We start from the raw sequence: 25,342 nt of genomic DNA, 5'->3' as shown, positions 1-25,342 counted from the left end.
CCCTAGGGAGAAGATCTCATTGGTTAAAACAGAAGGTTCAAAAAGTCAGCTAGTCAAGTGATTTCTCTCTCTCTCTCTCTTTCTTCTTTCTCTCTTCTTCTCAATCTCTTTCTTTCTGGGGACTTTTGATGTTTATAATTGTTCCTGGGACACCAGAAGCAGTTACTTTGGTTTTGCAGATTAGGAAATGGGGTAAAAAAATTGATGAGGGATTCCCAGAGATAAATAGGAGGTGTGGAGAAGGGAGGAGTAGCAGGATTTAGGAGTAAATCCCTCTGTGTTGGCATGGAAGTCCCAGTTTGGGGAAGTGCGTTCTGTGACCCTGGCGCCTTCCCATTTCAGTGACTTGGCGAGGAGATAACGGCTTTCTAAAGGTCTTGTTCATGTATCTGAAGTTCAGGAGGTCCAGTTGCCTAGCAGGGTGGCGACTGCCTCAATTAGTACGGTTTCTGGGATAAGGCTTTGGCATTGTCACAAGCCTCCAAGCTCTGTATGGGTGCAATTAATGCATTACTCTAAAGGCACCTGTCACCAACAAACTAAAATGAGAACACACCTGTTAAATATGTTCTTTTTGAGTCCTGCTTCTGCTCCCTTCAATGGCTCCCCATTGCCTACTTAATAAAAACCGAACTCTTCAGCCTGCCTCCAGTACCTTCCACAATCAGGACCTAGGTTATCTGGCTGCACTGATCTCTCCCCACCCTCTCTCATAGCCCCTGGGCTCCGGCCAAACCACCAGCCTGCTAGAGCCTCTGCATGTCCCACACTCTTGCATCTACTTCTCATGTTTATTACCTGAAAGTCCTAACCACAGTTGTCACATAGCAACATTTTTTCCATGAGCAGCCATCTCTGGCCAGTACAGCACTTTGTAAGTCTTTTTGACCCTTGTAGACTATAATTTGTGCATATGTGTCTTGCTAGATTCTGGAGTACTAGGGGTTAGGGGAGAGACTGTTTATATTAGCCAGCCTGGGCTGTCATAAAAAAAAAAAAATACCATAGACTGGGTGGCTTCAACAACACAAATTTATTTTCTCACACTTTTAGAGACTGAAAGTCCAAGATCAGGGTGACCAGCATGGTCACCTTCTGGTGAGGACTCTCCTGGCTTATAGCCACTATGCTCACATGGCAGAGAGAGAGAGAGAAAGAGTTTGGTGTCTCTCCCTCTTCTTTTAAGGACACCAATCCTATTGGATTAGGACCCCCCCCCCCCTTACAACTTCATTTCACCTTAATTATCTGCTAAAATTGCTATGTACAGGGGCCGCCTGGGTGGCTCAGTAGGTTAAGCCTCTGCCTTCGACTCAGGTCATGATCTCAGGGTCCTGGGATCGAGCCCTGCATTGGGCTCTCTGCTCAGCAGGGAGCCTGCTTCCTCCTCTTTCTCTGCCTGCCTCTCTGCCTACTTGTGATCTCTGTCTGTCAAATAAATTTTAAAAAATCTTTTAAAAAAAGTGCTATCTACATTGGTGGGTTAGGGCTTCAATATATGAATTTTAGGGGGACACAAGTCCAGAGACTGCCTGATATTTAAATCCCTTCCAGCATTTGAGGCCCCGCTGGCCAGACCAGGCTATAGGGCCAGGCTTCAGGCCAGAGGAAACCTGGAATGAGGACTGAGAATGAAGTCAGAAACCTTGTTTTGGGATACTAGTCATTGAGAAAGTAGATAAGGCCTGGGCAGGAGAGGGGACCCACAATGCTCCCAGAACAATCTCTAGCACTCTGAGCCATTGAAGTAGTTTTTTGGGCCAGTAAAGTAGTTCTAGATCCCACCAGTTTGGCCAGTGGGGCTCTTATTGTCCCTTCAGATCTGGGACTGCTGTAGGGACCACAGTTGGGCACAGCAGTTCAGTTTAGTTAAGTACCAGTTGAATGTCTGGTGTGTGCTGGGTGTTGGAGGAACAGAAAGCAATCATCCCAGGTCTTGACCTTAGGAACCTCGCTGTTCCATGGGGGTAGATGGGTGTGAGGGGGGTCTGTTTAAACCTAGAACTAAGAATCACAGTAGGACTCACATTCATACATCTCTCTTCCAGGGCCATGTTCTGCAATGATTTAAAGGAAAAGTACGAGAAGAGGATCATTATCAAAGGGGTCGATGCTGAGACCATGCACACTCTCCTGGACTACACATATACCAGCAAGGCTTTGATCACCAAGCAGAATGTGCAGCGGGTCCTGGAAGCTGCTAACCTCTTCCAGGTGTGTGAACAGTCTCAGTATTCTCCTCCGGAGCAGGGGAAAGCAGCGACTCCCCAGAGATCTGCCCGGACTGGCTTCCAAGCTCGTACCTGGCACACATATATACACCACACCCACCCACACACACACACACACTTAGCTGGGCCTCTGCTTACTTGGAAGTCCGAAGAGGCTCCTTTGGAAATTTCCTGAGAGGTAGTGAGATGCAGCATTCACTTCTTAATACCATCAAGCCAGGACAGCCTGGTGCCTGGAATCGCTACTTGGTTCCTGACTGCAATGGCTACAATTTGCAGAAGCCTAATTGGAGCCAGGGGTTCCGGTCATCACTTTAATATGTCACTTCTCTCTCTCTCCCTCTTTTTTTTTTTTTTTTTTTTTTTTTTAAGATTTTAAAAAACTTATTTGAGAGAGACAAAGAGCAGGGGGAATCTCCCGCGGACTGCGTTGGTCCTGGAGCCCGATACAGGGGTCGATCCTCACAACCCTGAGAGCACAGCCCCAGCTGAAACCAAGAGCCAGGTGCTCAACTGACGAGCCACCCCAGCACCCCTCATATATGTAACTTCTAATCCTTAGCACAACAGGGGGAGACGGTTACTTCTCCCTACTTTGCATGTGGGAAAAGTAATAATGTACAGAGAGGGGTTATTTGAACCCTGGGCTTTCCGAGGCCAGGCGCAGCATTTTTGCCGTATACCATGCAGTCTCTCTGGGAGCAGTGTCTAGATTTGAGGGAATGCAGGACCTTGCCTGGTCAGCACTTTGTGGTGGGTGTGGAAGAAGAGCACTTTTCATGAGGGGTATTACAGAAGATAAAAGAGAGAAACCTTGGGATTAACTTTTATGGTTTCCATTTGACTATGTTGGTTTCAATCCAATTACAATTATATTTAGCTTCATGGGATAATTAGACACATAGATTCTGTGGGTTGCATCCATAGTTATCATAGGGGTCCCACCCCCATTACTGTTTTTGCCTAGGTCTAAAAGTACACCTTGGACTTGGTTTTGCCAGGTTAAGCGGATTGTCTCTCTGAAGATGTTGAGATTTATGACAGAGTCCAGGGACAAGCCTGGTCATTCGCAGGGACTGGGACAAACATCAGATCTTATGCGTGATTTGGGACTTTGGGAGGTGGTATCCTCTTGGATCCTCTGTAGGTCAGCATTTAAGGGGAAACAAAACAAAGTCTGGGAAGGTGGGGAATGAGAGGTCATGAGTCAAGACCATGGACAGTGGGATTATCTTTGTTGAAGCTGGAGTCTAGACAGTATCTGTGGAGTCCAGCAAGGAAGGGAGAGTAGAAAGAGGGAGGAAACTCTATGAAACAGCACTGATGAGTTCTGAATAATTGTTTGCCAATTTTATTGTCTCAGTTTCCTCAGGGCATTTTAAGATTTTATTTATTTATTTGACACAGAGAGAGATCAGAAGTAGGCAGAGAGAGAGGAGGAAGCAGGCTCCCTGCTGAGTAGAGAGCCAATGCGGGGCTCGATCCCAGGACCCTGGGATCATGACCCGAGCCGAAGGCAGAGGCTTTAACCCACTGAGCCACCCAGGCGCCCCATCCTCAGGGCATTTTAAAGATAACAGAGCAAGTTACTTCTGACAGGGCTGGTCACGCCTTCTGGTGATGTGTGCAAGTCGGTTACCCACCCCTACCCCCAAAGCCTTCCCCCTTTCTTCATCCTGACTTGCTTACCCCTTCAGTGTTTACCCCTTTCAGCTTCACCCCTTATCCTTTCAACTGGCAGGAAAATACTCTCTTTTCTGTGGAGGGAGGGTCTTAGCAACCTCACGCTCAGCAGCCCCCACTGGTCCAACAATCTGACCACAGGAAAAACCTTCCATGATAGGACCTCTATCTAGTTCAGCTTTTGCCTGGGAACTGTAAGACAGCTGCATGTATTCTACCAGGGTGTGTGCACGTGGGCGTATTTGCAAATCTTTACTTAGCCTCTTTATTTTCAGTATGATGTCTTCCTGTGTCTTCCTCAATTTCTGGAGTCCAGAACCTCTCTGGTCTGGTTTCTCCAGAGGATATATCTTTTCCAGCGGGAGTGGAGTTGTTCGATCATAAGAGGTGGAAGGAGTCTCAGGAAGCTTAAATTCTTCTTAAAACCACCCCTGGTATTAGCCCCACCTGCCCTGGCCTTGCTCTTTCTCTGGGATTTTAATATTCCTGCTTTTGAGGGTTCTGAGGGACAAACTCCTTTGTAGGCACTTGGTCTGACCTCTTTCCTCTCAGCAAAACCATTTGCCAGTCTTCATAGTCTGTGGTTTGGGGTTACTGATAACTCCCAATTTCATGGAGGAGGGAGTTTGTCTTTCTGTTTCTTGTTCTCCTTTCAGTTTTGGGTGATTTTAATAAAAACTCTTCAAATAGTAAAGAGTTTTGTAATGTTACAAATATTTTCCATTGGTTATTTGACTCATAATTGTTGGTTATGACTTTTTTATGTACAAAATTTAAAATTCGTGTTTTGTCAGATCTATTGTTCATTTCCTTGATGTTTTTTGCCTTTGTTACATGTTTTTAGAAAGAACTTCCCCACTACTTAATTATATCTTATTCACTTGTAATTTCTGTTAGTCTTGTTATGTCCACACCTTTGATACTTAAATCTTTAATGGATCTGGAAATTATTTTGGCATAAAGTTTCTCCATGTCCTCATCCTCTTCCTCCTCCACCTCCTCCTCATTTTCTCTCAAGTGGGAGCAACTTCAGTAGAGATTTTGGTTTTAATCAGAGGTGGAAGGAAGAGGAAGATAGAGACAGGTTAGAGAGAAAGTGTGCTCTGTTTATTATTGATTCCCCTATTCTGGTAATCCCTCACCTCAGAATTTTCCAAATCTCATTCATTTTCTAGGCAAAAAATAACTAAGTTTCTCTTTGAGGCTGTTTTACTTATTTTCCTATGAGTGTTAATTCTTATAAAAATGAGAGAAGAGTGCTCTGGGCATCTGGGTGTCTATTGAACCCACTTTCTGATTTCTGTTGCTTTTGGATGACTTGCTTTGAAGTCTCAGGCAAAGAAAACTGGGAATATCTTCATGCTTGAAAACACCACAAGGGACAGAAGTTTATAGGTTGTTGAAATCACTTTGTGATTTAAAAAAAGTATGTATTCATTTGAATGGATGAAATATACCCTTGTTCCAAATTCAGAAAAACAGAAGGGGAGACAGTGGAGCATTTGCCATGTTCACTTTTAACCATGTCTTGCTATCCTTCATATCCTATGCATAGCGTGTGTGTGCATATATTACTCCCACTCATTGTCTCCAGTTTTTTAAACATGAATGTTAGCACACTATACACCCCATTTTGCATTTTGCTTTTTTGGGCTTCACGATATATTTTGGAGATTGTTATAGATCAGTATGCATAGAGAGTTTTCCTTCTTCTTTTTTTTTTTTTTTTTGAAGATTTTATTTATTTATTTATTTGAGAGAGAGTGAACATGAATGGGGGGAGGGACAGAGAGAAAGGGACAGGCAGAGACTCCCAAGTATATTCCCTGCTGAGCCTAGAGTCCGACCCTGGGCTCAATCTCATGACCCCAAGAGCACAACACAAGCCGAAACTGAATAGGATGCTTAACCGACTGAGCCACCCAGGTGCTCCTTAATAGAGCCTTTCTTTTTTTCTTTTTTAAAGATTTTATTTATTTATTTGACAGAGATCACAGGTAGGCAGAGAGGCAGGCAGGTGCGGGGGGGGGGGAAGCAGGCTCCCTGCTGAGCAGAGAGCCCGATGTGGGGCTCGATCCCAGGACCCTGAGATCATGATCCGAGACAAAGGCAGAGGCTTAACCCACTGAGCCACCCAGGTGCCCCCCTAATAGAGCCTTTCTGATGGCTGCAAAAAATTTTTGGGGTCTCCTGAGAAATGAAACATGTCGAGTTATCTTAATGGTCTCTTATAAGGCAGAGTGGTAGAGTGTAAAGAACATGGGTGCTGGAGTCAGGCAGAACCTGGGTTTAAATTCCAGTTCAGGCATTTATTTGCTGTGTGGATATGGATGGGTTACTTAGATCGTCTGAGCCTCAGCTTTCTTATTTGTAAAATTAGGATGATAACAATACTTTTACCTACCTTTTAGGGAGAGTTATTTAATGAGATGCTATTTGTAAAATGCCTGACGCATTATAGATACTGGATAGAATTTTCTTCCCATTATTTGTACATTAATTTTAATTTTATTTTGGACAGTTAGTGCTTTGAATAAACTGGGCTGACATTGAGCTGTGAGAACATTTTCCTATGCCATCCCCAAATCTTTGCTTTTTCCCATATTAGGATTATAAGAGACCATGGTTTAAAGTTTTGTTTTATCATATTCATATGACACTTGGTTAGTAGAATGAGTTGGTCTGGTGCTATATTTAATTAACACAGAATTATAGGTGGAGAAAAGAGTGACAGAGTGGGCATTTTATCTTGTTATTTTAGAACATCCACAGAGGCCGATACCACATTTGTGGGACTGAAATTGATGGGAATCAGAGTATCTTGGAGTTCTCTACCCCATCTGGTGATAAAGGTTTTTAGTTGTCACACCATCGCTGATGCTCAGCTGCTCCCTCACTTTCTCCTTCTCTTTTCTGTTCTCTTGCTATTATCGATTGATTGCTTCTATGCAGAATTTCCCAGTCTAGAAAGAGATCTTTCAGTTGACCCAGCCAGTCACCACTATTGCTGTATGAAAAGGGCTTTCTGTGTGAGGCAATTTCATGAGTTGCTGGCCTCATGAAGACATCTAACCCTGGGGTCAGTTACCATTACCATTGTCAGTTGTCATTGTTCCAATCTGCTGTGCCTAGGGTGGGATAGTTTCTTTTAGGAGGAAGGTTAGTGTGGGGAAGATACTGAATGAATTGCCCATAAAAGGAATTTGCAGTAATCTAACCATAATTTATTGGTGAATATGGGAGAAATGTATTTTCTCCAAGTAGTTTCTAGAAAGGTAAGAGTAAGAGAAGCACCTATGAGGAAAGGCCTGGGTGACCCTTCACATGGAAGGCAGGGTTTTTGAGATGAATGTCATCTAGTGGGGGCCCCAAGAACTTGCCTTAGTTGGAACTTCAGGCTCTTGAGTTCTATATGAGCAAGGCAGTTAGAAGCTATAAAGACTGTAGACTGGGACAATGGCTCTAAGAACTTGGTAAGGGTCTTCGGTTTTAGAGAACTGCTGTGTTCATTTGGAGAACTTTGTCTTATTTGTTACTTTCATTTTTATTATTAAAAACTCATGAAAGAATAAGGGCTTATGAGTTTATCAGCAGGGCAGCAAAAGTTGTGAGGCCATGAAGACCAGCTCACCCCTCATTTAGTTTTGGGACAGAGGATGCCTAAGATAACAGAGCAGCTGGTTAGAAGAAGGAGCTTAGAAGCCAAAAAGAGATCATGTTGTGTCCTGAGGCCTGACATGAGGAAGGAAAGGGGTCTGCCAGAGTGGGAGCCTCATCATCTGGCCTGAGCCTGAGGAGAGACAAGCCACAACACGCTTTGGGCTGACATCTGTACAGACGAGGTAGCCATGTGGTCAGAGGCTGACCCTGATGGCCTGGCTTGGCTTCTTGGCTTACTCAGTATGTGGATCATAATCCATAAATATTTGTTGAATCAATGAAGGCATGCATTGTTCTTGCTCATTATTAGCTGAATATGTGGACTGCCTCAGAAATTGCTCAAGACCCCATCAAAAATGGCCTGACTTGCTTTAAGAGGATACTAAGAAGCCCACTCCCGACTTTAAGAAATGTTGTAGGTAGTAGAGGAAGAAGTATTCCAGGGTTAATACTAATAACTGCCTTATTTTTAAGTACCTATTAAGTGCCAGGCACCTAGCAAAAGCAGTTCTCATTACTGCAAGTTACAGATGAACCTCTGTTGTCATTGACAGGGACCCACAGGTTGTATGGACCCAATATCAGAGTAGTCAGTTGAACCAAGCAAGGAAACCAGCCCAACTATTTCTTTGTTGCTATCTAGATAAAATCCATCTGTTGACTGATGCCCCACACACCCTCTTTGTCAACCAGTGTTACTTTGTGGCCGCTGTAAGTGTTAAGACATTAGGATTAGTTTCCTGGTCCACAGGCAGTGATAGTTGTGTTTTTCAGAGCATTCACTATGTGGCAGCTCTTGCCTGTACTGTTTCATTTAAAATGAGGTCGGTATTTTTACCCCCAATTTAAAGATGGGAGAAATAAAATTCAGTGATATAAAGTTAAATGTTCATGGTTTCATGGCTAATGTGAGAGGAACCTGAATTTCACTCCTGTCTGCTTATGCTAGCCTGTGTGTTCTCCACTGCACACTCTGCATCCATCCCTAGGTGTGAGGCCCAAAACAAGTCATGATCCTAAAGGCAGCTGGGGCTATCAGCAGCCTCAGGGGAGGCTGCCCAGTGGAAAATTCTGGGAACCAGTGGGGCCCTGTAACTGTGTCGGGGGTGAGATTGGCACAGCTGCCACCCCTCATGCCTATCTCCCTCTGGGGAAACTAGGACACTTGGGGCTGCCAGGTGTCCCCATCTCAACAGTGAGCCTGCTATTGTCCACGCTGTGTCTCTTTAGTCTTTACAGCTCTGTGTTTAATCTCAGTGGTGACTTTGATTTTTAGGTATAACTTACATTTAGTAAAATGTACACATCTTAAGTATATGGTTTTTTAATTTTTTACATGTGTTTGCAACCATGTAACCACCACCCAGATCAAGCTCCAGAACATCCTAGGCATCCCAGAACACTCTCTTTAGAATCTGGGTTGCTCATATAGTTATAAGGGGTGTTTACATAATGCCAGGACATAGTAGAAAGAGGCATCTGGCCCAGACTTACCGTGGTTATTTGCATCACTGGTCCATGCTGGCAACCTGCTGGAGCATCTGTGTTCTCATCAGTCTCTCTCTGATCATTGACACCCTCACCCCCTGCCATCAGCTGAAAATCCTCAGGCCCACCAGGTTCTGGCCCTCAGTCTTTGTGGGCCATTTTGCTTCTCTTTGTCCCATTTAGAAGGCCTCCTCAGGTCTGCCAGTCCTCTCTGCAACTTCTGTGTCCCTCTCAAAGACACACAAGAAACTTCCATTTGCTCTTCTGTGTCAGTCTGGAACTATAGGGAACTTGGAGCGACTGCCATAGACCCCCTTTGTCTAGAAACAATGCATTCCAGCTTCTCTTCTGTGGCTGCTCTACTGGGCTTCTGCTTTTCTGATTTCATTTCAGCAGTCAAGGCACACATTCTTTTGCTCTCAGATCCACAACCTCTAAGGAGCTTTTTGCATCTCCCTTACTCTAGAGTTTGATCTGGGTTGAGAGGCAGGAGAGCATCTCAGAGACTGATTCTCACACTTTTACTAGACTCTTTCTCCTCTTTCTTCCTGTCCTGGGAATCATTGTTGGAAAGATGGCTCCTACATTATCATCCATTCTCCTGTAACTACTGCTTTGATATAAACTTTATGCCTAGACTCTTTGGCATTCTGGCTTTTCCAATTCAAAGGGCCCAGTTATTACCACTAATTGATGTGTTTTTTTTTTTAAAAGATTTTATTTATTTATTTGACAGACAGAGATCACAAGTAGGCAGAGAGAGAGGAGGAAGCAGGCTCCCCGCCCAGCAGGGAGCCCGATGTGGGGCTCGATCCCAGGACCCTGGGATCATGACCTGAGCCGAAGGCAGAGGCTTTAACCCACTGAGCCACCCAGGCGCCCCACCACTAATTGATGTTTTGAAACTATTTTTCTACTATAGTACTGAAAGTGTATTTAGAAACTCAAAAACCAAAATTGTATTCTTTTGTCTATCCTGTTACCCCTTCCCTGGATGTGAAAGCCTGAAATGCCCTAGTTGTTGCCTGTAGGTTGTTAAAATTTAGGAAGTGAGATATGGGTTTTAGTTGTAATGAAAACCCATGTTGCTACCAGATTCTGACTTTTACTTCTATTTAATTACCTCAAATTACTAACCATTCTCTATGTGCAAGGTACTTACAGGAAACTATCAGGGGGAAATAAAGTTATAAATATAGATCACATTTATTTAACCATTTATCATACTCTTTCCCCTACATGATCCCATCTGATGTTGACATTTCTGTGAGTGGGCTGGCCAGGGAGTACCCTCACAGTGAGACTGCAAGATGGGCTTTATTATTCTCAACACTTTCTAGAAGAAGAAACTGTGGCTCACAGAGAGTTCAAAGAGCAGGTCATCAAAGATTGAAGCTATGATCTGGGGCCTAAATCCAGAACTTCTGACTCCCATTCCTGCTACCTACCACTACACCTAAAGCCTCAAAAGCAAGGATTTCCACAGAGCTTTCAAACCACAGAGCAATCCAGTCAGACCCTAGGGCAGAGTGCCCAAGTAGAAAAAAGTTCTGGGTCTGAAGGAGGTGGCATTGAACTGTATTTCATAGAATGGGTAGGATTTTGACACATTGCAGCTGAGTTGGAGGAAATGTATTCTAGGCAGAGAGAACTTCAGGCAGAGACTTAAGTTTCCACCTTCTCTACCTGTTAACTTTATTATAGTTATCTGCGCATGGACCTGCTTCTCAGGATTTGGCTTTGCTTAGATGCCCTACTGGTTCTAACCCCACACATAACCCTTATCCTGAACATCAAATACATTCCAGAAACAGTTATTCCATTTAGTCCCTCCCTGGCCTTCATTCTGTTCCTGGGCTGAGTCACGATTCTCCAGCTGTGGCTCTGGCCCATTGAACATTAGTATGGCCCATGTAGTCCCCCTGCCCCCCATGTGTGCTATTGGCCTGTTGGTGGCCCCACTGGTTCCTCTGAAACTTCAGGAGCTGTCTGTTGGCAGAATCTTGACCAAGCTTCCCACACCCCTTCCTTTCCCTCTGATTCCACTTCTGAGGTCAGTCTACCTCTATAGTTGTATCAGTCCCACAGCACTGCCCCACCTTAGTGAGCACATTTTGCAGGTCTTATTCCCTTTCCTGCCCACCCCATATAGTTTCCAGGGACCAGAAGACCCCTCAGCAAAATCTAGAGCAAGGATTGAAAGTTTGGAGGGAGCAGAGGACATCCTGGGGGTAGGGGACACATATTCCCATTGGTCTAAAATAGATGTATACCTGAGAAAGAGGGAAAGGGGAAGGGATGAGAGATTAGGATCAGCGGTAATTTACAGTTTTTAAGTATGAAGACTCCTCTTTTGGGGGGCCAGGAGGAGCAGAGAGAGAATCTTAAGTAAGCTCCACACCCAGTGTGAAGCCTGATGTGGGGCTTGATCTCATTACCCTGAGATCATGCCTTGAGCCAAAATCCAGTCAGACACTTAACCGACTGAGCCAGCCAGGTGCCCCTGAAGACCTCTCTTTGACATCAGTACACACCCCATAGGAGAACAACTTTACTTTTCATAACTATTGTCTGAGAAGAAAAATGGTGACAGAAGATTTATTGTGAATTCACAAACAATTCACCGAAAAATCACAAGAATTTCAAGTGATTTTTTTTTAATTTTATTTATTTATTTGACAGAGATCACAAGTAGGCAGAGAGGCAGGCAGAGAGAGAGGAGGAAGCAGGCTCCCTGCTGAGCAGAGAGCCCGATGCAGGGCTCGATTACAGGGCCTGAGCCGAAGGCAGAACCTTTAACCCACTGAACCACCCAGGCGCCCCTGATTTTGGTTTATTAATCTCATCAACAAATTATGTACTCTTCACAAACACTGATTTGTTGGGACTTGAAGGTAAGAATACCAATGTCTATACATATCCTTTGCAATAACTGTAAGGTCATCTGGGGACTGTGGTCAATGAAATTGCTTATTTGGGCCAAAATAGGGTTCAGTTTTTCTGCAGTTGATTTGAAGGCACCTCTGGGAGTTGTGGAATTACACTGGTTAAATCTGTTAAGACCCCATATTCTGGAGAGCATGAAGGGAAGCAGAGGAGGCCCAGTGGAGTTGGGGAGCAGGGGGTAAAATCACACTGATGCAGAGACTTCTCATGGGAACAGCAGCCATGTCTCAAGTGGTTTCTTTGATTGTATTTTTAGTCTCCCTCTTCGAGAGTCAGGTGCCTGACTGTAACCTTTTGCTCACATGTCCTCTCAAACAGGAAGTTGGCTGTCTGTTGCCATTATCTGTCATAGCTCAGCTTTAATAAACAAGTTCATGTGTCATTGGGACAGGCTGAGCAAGAAAATTTATGCTAACATCCTAAGTAATCTTGACTATGAAGAAGCAAAAAGCATATATATTGTAAAGAAAATAATTTATATGTTGTTTATATTATATTACAATATATATTGTAATATAATATAAACAACATATAAATTGTTTTATATTTATATTATTTATATATTTATAATTTAATATTAATTAATATTAATTTTGTTTAATTATTTATTTTTAATTAAAATATTAATTAATAAATATTAATAATATCTATATTATATTCACAATATACTATAAATATAATATAAATTATATAAATATAAATTATATAAATTATATTTACAATATATATTGTAAAGAAAACAATTTCTTATTCCCATGACTGCCCTGTATATCAGCAGTTTCCCAACCACTGGTTAGGATGCTGCTCTACACCCCTCGTGCTCGAAAGTGTTTCTTGAAGCACTTTCTTGAAGTATTTTAGGGGAAATGTAGGCAACTTGGAGATCTGCACTACCTTTGTCCTCATAAGTCCTCTTCAGACTCTCCTGGAAGTTTGTTAGCTCAACAATGTGACAGTTACAAAAGAAGTGCAATGGCCAGTAAGATGAGTGAGCTAGCCATGACCTTGAGTGCCATCTGTACCACCTACTGGCTGTGTGACCTAAGGCAATGTATTTGACTCTTCGAATTCTCTGATTCTTCCTCTGTGCAATGGTCTGGGCCTGTGTATATGTATATTTTTAGTAATATTACTATAAAAATATGTAATAACAAGGCCGGTATTTTATATATATAAAACCTCATATTATATATAGATATATAGTATATAAAATACCGGCCTTGTTATTACTTATAAAGTAAAAATATTCATTAAAAAAATAAAACATTCATTAAATTAAAAAATGGATGGGAAAGTGTCTAACAGATCTTGGTGCATGCTGGGTATCCAAACTATTTTCCTTCTCTCTTTCCTTTCCTTCTTTTGGCAGAATTTGTGCTAGGTGCTCTTGGAAATAAAAACACAACTATGACCTACCTAGAATCTGCCCTTGAGATGCTTGACCATAGTACAGGGAGAAATGTAATCAGTGCTCCACAGAGGGGCAAGTGACTTGCCCAGTGGAGCACTGAGGAGGTAGGAGCTGATTCCATGTTGGCAACTGGAGAAGCCGAGAAGGAGGAAGTGGCTCTTGAGAAAGAACCTCATGAATGGATAGGATTTCTCTGTTTCTTTTCTCTTCTCTCCTCGTTCATTCTCTTCCTTTCTTCTTAAGCAAGTATTGACCCAGAATTAAAAATATCCAGAGGTAGAGAAGGCTTAAAGCACAGTCTGGTTAAGACCCTCTGGTTCTGTCAGCCTGGTTCTCCCTCTTGTGCTGGCTTTGTCCTCAGGTTTATGGATAATAAAGAGCAACTCAGTGTCTCCTGTAAACTCAATTTCAGGAAAACTGACACATGTGCAAACAGATGTTTGTACACCATCGTAGGGGTTCACAGACTCTGGAGCCCATCCATCAGTCCCAGATTTAACACTCTGAATGAAGAAAACAGCCCCTATGTAGATAAGTTGATGGTCATGGTACTCTTGCCCCCCATTTATTTTTTTTTTTTTTGAAGTTAACTTGAAAGGGGCCTTTTCAGTTGAAAGGGTGAACCATCCTGAATCCTTTCTTAAAAAATGGAGCTCTGAAGTAAAACTTGCCTAGGCAGGGAGAGCAGGATTTTAACAGATAGTGATGAGGGAGAAAGCTGGTCCAGGCTGATGAAGCAGCATGAGCACAGAAAGGCACTGTGACAGTTGAGCTTAGAAATATTTGGGTAAGGTGAGCAGACAGGTCTCACTGTGGAAGGGTTCCATCAGGGCGAGTTCTGATGACAGTGCATGGCTTGAGGGGTAAGAATAGGTGTTTTGTTACATGCATTTCTCACAGTTATAGTTTGACATTTGTGTGATTATTTGATTAATGTCTGCCTTCCCCATTGGTCTGTCAGGTCCAATGAGCATAGGCGCTATGTTTCTTTCTGCTCAGCTCTGTACTCCCAGCACTGGTTGATGGCCTACTACATAATGATGTTCAGGACACATTTTGGAAATTAACAGGTGGATGAGTGGAGGGATGAACAGTTTCTGAGTGGGGAGCGACACTTTGGATCAATGTTTCTCACAAATGTGAGCTCTTTCATGGTTTCCTTCTTTGCTCATCAGTAGTCATCAAGCAGGGGTAGAAATTAGCACCTTGTCGGCCAAGCCTTCCTTTGGGCAGATCAGATTATTGGAGCTCTCCTTGGTGAGGCATACAAATCATGGTTGACATCTGCCAAATTCTTGATTTGTGCACACACAATTTGACCTAAGGTAGCTTGAAATGGTCTAAAAACATGCGTTTTTGGAATCAGATAAGACTGGTTCAAATTTTAGCTCTACCTCTTATTAGCTATAAATTTCTGAGGAAATTACCTCACTTCTCTGGATCTCCTTTCCTCATCTATAAAACAGGAATGACAATAAATAGCTATAGTGTTGTAAGGATTAAATTATCTGGGAATATAAAGGGGCTGGCTCATAGGGGGTGTTATTTTTTACATTTTGTTTTATTTTCTCATCGTGTACTTGAAAATCACGAGGAAGTATTTTATTTTTTCTGATTTTTAAAAAAACATCATATTGGGTGCCTTGGTGGCTCAGTTGGTTGGGTGTCCAATTCTTGATTTCAGCTCAGGTCATGATCTCAGGGTCATGGGATTGTGCCCCACTTTGGGCTCCACACTGGGTGTGGAGCCTGCTTGGGATTCTCTTTCTCTCCCTCTCCCTTTCCCCTTGCACCCTTCTGCTCCTGTACTCTCTCTCCCTCTTAAAAAAACAAAATAATAATAAATAAAATAAAATAGCAACTTCATGCTCAATGTAGAACATTTGTTCTAAACAGCAAAGTCTAAAAGACAAATTAATTGCTTTATCTATGACACTGCATTTGAAATAAACATGGATAGCGTTTTGATGTGTTACTTTCTAGTGTTTTCTCCATTCATGAGAAACTTTATTTCTTTGTTTCTATGAGAAACTATTTTAAATAGAGAATTCTATCACATGGCACTCAAAGCAAGGGAGTACAAATAGGTGAAGAGTGGGGCGCCTGGGTGGCTCAGTCGGTTAAGCATCTGCCTTCAGCTCAGGTCATGATCCCAGGATCCTTTGATCGAACCCTGCATCAGGCTCCCTGCTCAGTGGGAAGTCTGCTTTTCCCTCTCTGCCGTTCTCCCTGCTTGTGTTCTCTCTGTCAAATAAATAAATAAAATCTTTTAAAAATAATGAAAAATAAATAAATGAAAGAAAAGTAAGTCTTCTCTCTACCCTGACCCCAGCTACCAGTTCCCCTGTTCCTCAGAGACAACCGCTATTACCAGGTTTTTAGGTGGCCTCCCAGGGCTAGTTTACATATTTAGAAGATCTATTTAATCATCTTCTCACGCAAACACTGGAATAGTGTACCTGCCCTTTGCACTGGAGGCCGCCACAAAAGTGAGTTCCATTTCAGTGCTCATAGGCGTCTGTGGGCAGGGCCACGTAGGGCTCTGGTGACAAGTTCTGAGGGCTAGCAAGGCTTGGTCTCGGTTGTGCATTTTTACTCTTTGAACTGAAAATCTGCAAACAAGAAAACAGGTGTTAGAATTCTCAGTCTCAACCGTTTCTACAGTTGCTCATGCGAGGAACAGATTGCAGGCAATGGCCAGGGCCAGCAGACAAGGTGGTCTGAAGCAGAATTCAAGCTTCTCCAGCATTTCATTGACAGTCAATGTTTCTAAACTGATGGCTTGAATGAGTGTTCTGACATGGAAAGATAATATGTTGCAATTGGGATTGATTAGAAAATCAGAGATGTGTGTCTCCTAGAATGCTCTGGAGTGAAGGCCAGAGCCTAAATCAATATGGCTTACTCTGAGACCAGTCCTGCTCCACTGCCCCGCTACCCTCAGTTCATCACTGGAGCATCTCGTCTCCTCTGCAGTTTGCACCCCATCGGATGCAGGTCTGTCCGTCCAAACTCTCACTGGGCTATCTCACTGCCTTCAGACCAGCCCTCCCTGCCGGAGAGACCAGGTTCTCTCTACTCAGACTTCCTCTTTCCCTCCTGTTAATTAATTCATCAACCCAAGAACACTGAGAACTTGACCTTTTACTGACCCAGGGGACAAGGAGGGGGGATAGGAATTTGGACTTGTTCAGAGCTAAGCTCCAGAGAGCAGTGAATAAGAATGAACTGATGCATTTGAATATTATACACCTGAAACTAATATAACATTGCATGTTAACTATATTGGGATTAAAATAAAAAACTTAATAGGGCACCTGGATGACCTAGTCGTTAAGCATCTGCGTTTGGCTCAGGTCATGACCCTGTGTTGGGCTCCTTGCTCAGCGGGAAGCCTGCTTCTCCCTCTCCCACTCCCCTTGCTTGTGTTCCCTCTCTCACTGCCTTTGTCAAATAAATAAATAAAATCTTTTTAAAGAACCAACTTAATAAAAAAAGAAGCTGATGCATCTGAGGCACCTCATCTGTAAAATGAATATTAAATAATATAATGGATATGACATGCTTTGTAAGTGCTATATAAGCATAAGGGGCTCATATTTTTATAAGGATGATGATAATTTAAAACTAAGACATAGAAACCAACAATTTTTCAAATGAATTTTTATCTTACAAAAGTGCTACTTATTCATTTTAGAAGATTTTTAATATATGTTAAAAAAGTAAGGGAAATTCTCAGAGTCTTATTAGAAAATGTGATATCTTACAGTATATATACAGTATCTGCCCTTTCTATGCCTCTGGGACTGTGTCTATGGGAGGATTATTTTTCCTTTGGCAACAAATTTTGCCCTGTGATTTACTCTGGCCAATTAAGTGTGAGTGGAAATGACACGTGCAACTTCTGAGCTGAAGCTTTAAGAGCCTAGTAAGGCTCTGCCATCTTTTTCCTCCTGTCACAAGACTAGCTTTTCTGTCATTCTAGATCTTGGAATGAAGACTTCTGTTGGACATGTAATGTGAGTGAGAAATAATCATTTATTCTTGTCAGTGCCTGAGATTTGGAGGTTAATGCAGCATAAATTGTCCTAAGATACCTGATACAATGAAATATAATAACTGTTAATATTTTGGTGTATATCCTTCATGCTTTTTTCTATACCTATATTCTATATTTTTTTATAAAAATAGGATCATAATGTACCTATGATTTTTGAAGTGTTCTTCTCATTTCACCTGCAAAATTTTAGTATATATCTCTCTCTAAAACACAAGGATTCTTCTTGAAATATAATCACAATACCATGATCACACTTAAAATGAATACTAATCCAAATAAGGTCCAGATTTTGCACAAGGTTGATGTGTCTCTTACATCTCTTCATTTCTAAGTTCCTTCTCCCCACCTCTCTCTCTTGTTTACCCTTGTGATGTATTTGTTGAAGAAACTGAACTGATTCCGTAAAGTTTCTCACAGTCCAGATTTTGCTGATTGTATATTCCCATGGTACCATTTAACATGTTCCTCTTTCTACTATATTTCCTGTAAATTGCTGATTAAATCGAGAGACTTGATCAGATTCAGAGAACAGATATTTAAACTCAATACATTATGAACATTTTTGTTGTATTAATGACTACAGAGTTGTCAAAAATAAGAATCTATGTAATTTCTTTAGCTGGTCCTCTGCTGTCAGTCATTTGGATTGTTCTCATTTTTTGCCACCATACACAACTTTCTGATAAGGCTTCCTTTGGACTGATGGTTCTCTGGCCTGATTTGCTTCCTTCTGCTCTCTTAGTTCCTGCGGATGGTGGATGCCTGTGCCAGCTTCCTAACAGAAGCCTTGAACCCTGAAAACTGTGTTGGAATACTGAGGCTGGCGGATACACACTCGTTGGACAGTCTGAAGAAGCAGGTTCAAAATTACATCATTCAAAACTTTGTGCAGATTCTGAACTCTGAGGAGTTTCTCGAACTTCCTGTGGACACTCTGTACCACATCTTGAAGAGTGATGACCTCTATGTGACCGAGGAGGCTCAGGTGTTTGAGACTGTGATGAGTTGGGTCCGGCACAAACAGTCAGAACGACTCTGCTTGCTCCCCTATGTCCTTGAGAATGTGCGCTTGCCACTTCTGGACCCATGGTACTTTGTGGAGACGGTGGAGGCAGATCCTCTTATCAGACAGTGCCCAGAGGTCTTCCCGCTGCTTCAGGAAGCCAGGATGTACCACCTTTCAGGCAATGAGGTGAGTTGACATTGAATGAGCCTGTAGTTAAGCAACGAAGCAGAGGAGTCAGTGGCCTTACAGAAATATAGGTGAGGCTGGCTTACCAATCTTTACAGCACAGAGAAGGCACTGTTCTGTTTGTGGTTTGAGTCAGGCAGTTCCAAAGGCCCTGGATTTCTGATCTGTAAAATGGGGCTGATATGACATAAACACCTACTAAGAGGACTGAGTGAGATGGGAAATCACTCAGCACCATGCCGGGCACATCCTCCCTCATCCCAGGGCATAAGGGTGGAGGTTGGTGGGGGTGACACACACAGGACGGAATGTGCCCTGTCTGGTTGCCATCCCATAGGAGTACTGCTTTCCTAGTTTGCCTGCTCTGGAGAACCACGAGTCTCTTGGATATCCTGTGACATTACCTTGGTCCAGACTGTCATTGTTTCCTTCCTGAGTTTCTGAAAATTCCCCAAAACTCATCTTCCTGCCCTCAGTCTGGCCTCCCTCCAATTTATTCATCAGCTGGATGATCTAAAACTCAAGCCTGAGGGCACCTGGGTGGCTCAGTCTTTAAGCAACTGCCTTCAGCTCAGGTCATGATCCCAGGGTCGTGGGATCGAGCCCTGCATCAGGCTCCCTGCTCAGCGGGAGGCCTGCTTCTCCCTCTCCCACTCCCCCTGCTTGTGTTTGCTCTCTAGCTGTGTCTCTCTCGGTCAAATAAATAAATAAAATCTTTAAAATTAAAAAAAAAAAAAAACTCAAACCCAATTATTGTGCTCTTGGGCTTACCCTCTTCACAGCTCCCCATGACTCTCAGGGTAAAGCCCACACCTTTCCTGCCTGAGCTCCCAGAGCCTCGATTACATACTTTACCTCTGCCCACTTCTCTAGCGCCATCTCCAGCCTCTCCCCACTGCTAGGGTGTGGGGATGTGCTTTTTCATCCACTAATGCAGACTAAGGTTCAAGTGCTTTTTTCCTCTTTCCGTCTAGTTGACTTCTGCACCAGCTGCAAAAAGTTAAAAGCACCACCTCAGAGACCTCCCTCATTCCCCTAGCACCTGGTTCATTGCTCTGTCATAGCACCAACTGCCACATGGTAACCATTGACTTCCTCATCTGTAAATGTCTCTATACTGGCAGCTTGTTATGGTCAGAAATATGTCTTATTGGACTTTCCATCTCCAGACATTAGGAGAATCCCTGATATAGAGTAACTGATTGGTAAATGTTTGTTGAATGAATAAATGGGTACCAAGATGATGAATACGCATATCATTTGGCTGTACCTGGTTCTCCTTAACAACTTCTGAAGAAGTGTTTTATTCAAAACTTCACACACACAAAAATAGGCTTAGTGGAAAGGAACAAAACCATCAGGAAATAATAATATAGGGACAGCGTGTTAAGCTTATATGCATGAACACACACACCTATATACCACTGTACAGTAATTCTGGGATAGGCTTCTAAACCTTCATTAGGCCATTGATAGAAATCCTAACCACAAGTGGTTTAGAAATTATCTCTCTGAGGCCACCGGAGCCTCCTTCTTTTCCTATATGTCCTTTTCTATTTGTGTGTTGCCTTCAGATCTGCTGTCATTGATTCACTCTGCAACTATCCTGAAATGTTTAGTAGAATTTACCAGTGATACTATCAGAATCAGGAGGTCAGGAGGGTTTTTTTTTAAAATATTTTATCTATTTATTTTAGAGAGAGAGAGAGAGAGAAAACGCAAGTCAGGGAGAGAGAGGGACAAGCAGACTCTGCACTGAGCGCGGAGACTGATGTCAATCTCACAACCCTGAGATCGTTAACCCAGCCGAAATCAAGAGTTGGATGCTCAACAAGCTGAGCCACTCAGGTGCCCCAGGAGTTTTCTTTGTGAGATTTTTAACTACAAATTGTATTTCTTTAATATATATAGGGTTATCTATTTCTTCTAGAATGCTTTGGTAGTTTGCATCTTTCAAAGAATTTCCCCATTTCATAGAGGTTATGGAACTTACTGGCATGAAGTTGCTCATGGCATTCCTTTATTATCCTTTTAATATCTGTAGAATCTATAGTGATGTCACATCTCTCACTCCAGATATTAGTAGTTAATGTTTCTTCTCTTTTTTTCCTGATCAGGCTGGTTAGAGGTTTATCAGTTCTATCAGTTTTCTCAAAGAAACACCTTCTGGTTTCATTAGTTTTTATGATTTCATTTATTTGAATCTAATCTTGATTATTTTCTTTCTTCTGCTTACTTTGGGTTTAATTATCTCTTGTTTTTTTTAAATTGGAAGCTGAAGTCATTGATTTGAGAACTTCCTTATATTTTCTAGTATTATCAGTGGTGCTATAAATTTCCTGCAAACTATTTTAACAGCATCCCATATATTTTAATAAGCTATACTTTTATATATGTATGTATGTATTTTTTGCAAATAAATTCTGAACACCAACTGTGTGCCAGATATGGCACCAGGCACTACAAAAACAGTCTCTGCCTTATGGTCTATCAGAGAAGCTAAGACACTAAGTGAATGAACAGTGATGAGTAGACTGAAAGAGAGAGTCCAGGCAACCATATGGGTCCTACCACATGCTGGGTATGTGGGTCGCTGGCAGATGGCTCAGCACTGGGTCATCAAAGCCCTCATAAAACTGCAGACAGTGTCTGTCTCTACAACTGCTCTCAGTTCAGTGTTCAAAGTATAGAGTCTTGCTCAACTACACTTCCATTATTCTAGCTACTTTTATTTCTGCTTCCTGTATCCTAAGTCCCTAAAATACAGGTAATAAAGGTTTTCTGCTGATAAAAATTACCTAAGTTGCTGCTATGAAGTATGTACTCTGACTTTGGTATTTGCAGTGTGTGGGAGAGTGGCATTATGAATTTTGGGTTTAGGAGAGGAGAGAATTCTGATATCTGGCAGAGTTTCCAGTGGCAGGAACTTGGGCTTTATATTTAGGCAGATCTGGGCTTTAATCTTGACTGCACAATTTACTGACAGTGTGACCTTGGGTAAGCCAGTTAGCTGCTTGAAAGCTCTGTCCTGACCTATAACATGGAGATAATAATGCCTACCAACTGATACAGTGAGAATTAAATAGGATAATGAATGAGATGTGGTTAGCACAGTGTCTGGTGCATGGTTAAGGCCCCACAAATGAGACCATTCTCATTCTCTTGCAATTCCTTTATGGTACACTATCTCTCACAACCAGGCATTTTCTCTCTCTAAATCTGTGATTTCTTTTTTCTTTTCTTTTCTTTTTTTTTTTTTTTTAAAGATTTTGTTTATTTGTCAGAGAGAGAGAGAGAGCACAAGCAGGGGGAGTGACAGGCAGAGCAGGCAAAGCAGGCAGAGGGAGAAGCAGGCTCCCTGCTTAGCAAGGAGCCTGATGTAGGCAGGACTCGATCCCAGCATCCTGGGATCATGACCGGAGCCAAAGGCAGATGCTTAACTGACTGAGCTACCCAGGCATCCCAGATTTCTCTTTTCATTGTGTCCAAGGGTTGCTGCTTTTCCCCAAATCCTCCTCAGGGCACTTTCTCATTCCTATTTTACAATCTGGGTAACTGAACCAACCAACCATTGTGATCTTTGAATTGGGGTATCAATTGCCAGTTCATTCCTTGAAACTCCGTCTGCTCACTACTTGAATAATCCTGGGTTTCCTCCTGATAATAGTGGTCTAAGTCTGGAGGCCGCTCTTTGAACACAGTTATCCCCTTAACCTTCCTTTTTCAAACTTCAGCTCTTCTTGTCCTATCATCATCTCTCCCTTTTAACCTTGTTCCTTCTCTAAGTTTGGGGAGGTGGAAAACAGTGAGATCTTTTAGAACCCTAAAAGCAGATGTCAGTCTGCATTCGATTTAGGAGTGGTAGCTAGTACCTTCATGGAGAGAAGTCTTTGGGGGCAGAGATAGTTTCCCCTTTATTTCATTGCCTCCTAAATGTCTAGCGACCACCTTGATTTATACCCAAAGCTGCTCTGGCATGCGTGGTGTCTCTCACTCCTGAGTGAGGCAGAGGCTCACCCCTGAGGACAGCTTTGTTAAAGCAACATGGTCTCTTCTGCTGGTCCCCTAGTATAGGCCTTGTTAATGAATAGTCAGCAAGGTGCAACTGTTTGTTCTATTTTTAACAATCTGAAAAGAAACTAGTTAGGCCTAATTGTTGCATGTGATTCACCGGCAAACCCTTCTGTGTGTCTGCAAAAACTTGCACATCTCTGACTTCAAGACTGGCCTTGTCATGATGACTTTGGGGTTAATATTTTGTCAAATGTAGCTGAATTTACAGTTTGATAATAGCCACCACTTAGGAGTTCTGTGGTGCCAAGTGATGAAGTGGGTCTTAATACCTAACAATGCCGTCTACTAGATGGTTGTATTAGTTATCTATTGTTGTGTAACAAATTGTCCCTAAACTTTAAGGCAATAAACATTTATTATCTCACAGCTCACAGGAATCTAGGCATGGTTTATTTGGATGGTTCTGGCCCAGAGTCTCTCATGAAGCTGTAGTCAAGCTATTGGCAGAGGCTACAGTCATCTCAAAGCTCAAACAGGGTTGGAGGATCAAATTCCAGGCTCACTCACAGGATTGTTGACAGGTGTCAGTTCCTTGCTGGCTGTTGGCTGGAAGCCTCAGTTTCTTACCACGTGGGCATCTCCACAGCAGCTGGCTTTTCCAGAGAAAATGGTCCCAGAAAGACTGAGAGATCCATCAAGATGAAAGCAGTAGTGCTTTTTATTTTTATTTTTTTTAAGATTTTATTTATTTATTTGACAGAGATCACAATAGGCATAGAAGCAGGCAAAGAGAGGGGAGGAAGAAGGCTCCCTGCTGAACAGAGAACCCGATGCGGGGCTCGGTCCCAGGATCCTGGGATCACAAACCAAGCCGAAGGCAGAGGCTTTAACCCACTGAGCCACCCAGGTACCCTGAAAGCTGTAGTGCTTTTTAAAACCTAGTTTCAGTACTGATAAATCTTCACCTCTGCTGTATTCTGCTGGCATAGAGGCCAACCCTGGAACAATGTCGGGGGAACAACATAAGATGTAAATACCCTGAGGTGGGGATTGCTGGGTGCCACTGTGGAAGCTGGCTACAATGGTGATCTAGACTGGAAAAAAGTCTGTATTGGGTCCTGGGTTACCTAAATCAATCATTCATTCATTCATTCATTCAGCAAGTGTTCATAGAATCCCACAACCTCCAAGCACTATTCTTGATGCTGAGGATCTATTGGAGAATAAGGGCTGTTTCTGCCATCAGGACCTTATAGTAAATTACAAAGAAGTAGGAAATGTGTTGTGATAGGGGAATTCAGGACTGTGGGAACATGTGTAGAAAGTCAAGAATGACTTCTTGGAAGAAAGGACCAAGGGACATTACAAATAATGCCTGTGACTTAAAGGGTAGGTGGATGGGGAAGTGGTATGGGAAATCAAGGACAAATATTATGGGAGGATCCAGATAGCAGGAATGCAGAGTTTTCAGTCAATGGGAGCAGTCTTTCACAGCCTAGGACTCAGGAATAGGGTCCCAGGCTGGGAATCAGGAGTAAGATCACAGCTAGTCCAGTTCCCTACAGGCCAACAGGCTATTGAGGCAAGAGAGCAGCCACTGTGAAGAAGACGGGGCCTTCAGAGGAAGGCCGAGGTCTGGCTTTCAGAACTGGAATAAAGGTCATACAGGGACCAGTTCTGGGAAGCTAGTGCTATCATCTAAGCATTGCTCCGCAGTCCCTAATTCTTTTGAAAGGACCAAATTTGTGCTGGAGTTGCATCTCAGCTGTGGGGAGGGGAGATTTAGGGACATGAAGCAGGGCAGATAGTGGGAAAGAAAATGACAGAGTGGCAAAATTTGTCTTTGGTGCCGGCTCATTGCTCAGATCCTGTCCTGCCAGCTTGGTTTCTCACAGTGCCTCTAAGTTCCCAGGACCACCCCTTCCACCCTTATCCCAGCTGTCTTCTCCACTGTCAGTGCCCTCAGATTCTGCCCATTGCCCTCCCCCACTTCTTTCTGCTGACCTCCAAAGGAGAGCCCTGCAACATACTTTATGGCCATGAATTGAGTACGAAAAATTTACTGTATCTGACTCTTTGGTACAGAAAACCAAAGTCTCTTACTTTGTTTGGTCTGCTTATTTGTGACCATTGAACCTCAAGTTCGCCACTTGAGGGGGCAGTTTTTGCTACTGTAACTTGTTTGTCACACCTGTGGTCAAAATTGAAGTGTCATAGCCTGTGTGAGGTCAGCCTGACCTTGCAGCCTGCTTTGGTATTGAGAAATGGGTGCTACCTTTCCGTTTCCTATTAGCCCACTTGCAGAACCTGCCCCACTGAGCCCAGGGGATGGATGGAACCAGGAAGAGGGCAGCTCTCCCTTTTCCCCAGTAATGCTGATATGACATCTCTAGCTGCTCCTTCTGCCATGACTGTTAAGGGCTGTGCCTATGCCAGGTGCTCCGCTCATCCCTCTACATCACAACCTCATGAATGCTCACAATGACTTGGTGACACAGAAGTGATCTCAAGCATTTATGGAGATTGTGTTGCTTCTCCAAGGTCACATAGCCACAGGTGGTGAAACCAGGACTAAACTCTGGTGTATTTGACTTTCAAACCTCTGTTCTTTCAGCTGGGTTCAAATTTCTATGGTGTGTGGGTTTTTTTGTTTGTTT

At 42.8% G+C, this 25,342-nt stretch overlaps 1 protein-coding gene across 1 annotated transcript in view; it reads left to right on the top strand.

Moving 5' to 3' along the window:
* The window catches only part of KLHL6 (kelch like family member 6), a 54,809-nt gene that overhangs the window by 18,629 nt on the left and 10,838 nt on the right, over positions 1-25,342 (top strand). Inside the window, exons 2-3 of the mRNA XM_032875460.1 lie at positions 2,049-2,214; positions 18,222-18,671. Coding sequence (XP_032731351.1) covers positions 2,049-2,214; positions 18,222-18,671 — 616 coding nt within the window. The remainder of the gene's footprint in view (positions 1-2,048; positions 2,215-18,221; positions 18,672-25,342) is intronic.

Source organism: Lontra canadensis, unplaced genomic scaffold (genome assembly GCF_010015895.1).
Source record: "Lontra canadensis isolate GAN:19392208 unplaced genomic scaffold, GSC_riverotter_1.0 scaffold56, whole genome shotgun sequence".
Taxonomy (NCBI): Eukaryota; Metazoa; Chordata; class Mammalia; order Carnivora; family Mustelidae; genus Lontra; species Lontra canadensis.
This window is presented reverse-complemented; position numbering and strand designations above follow the sequence as displayed.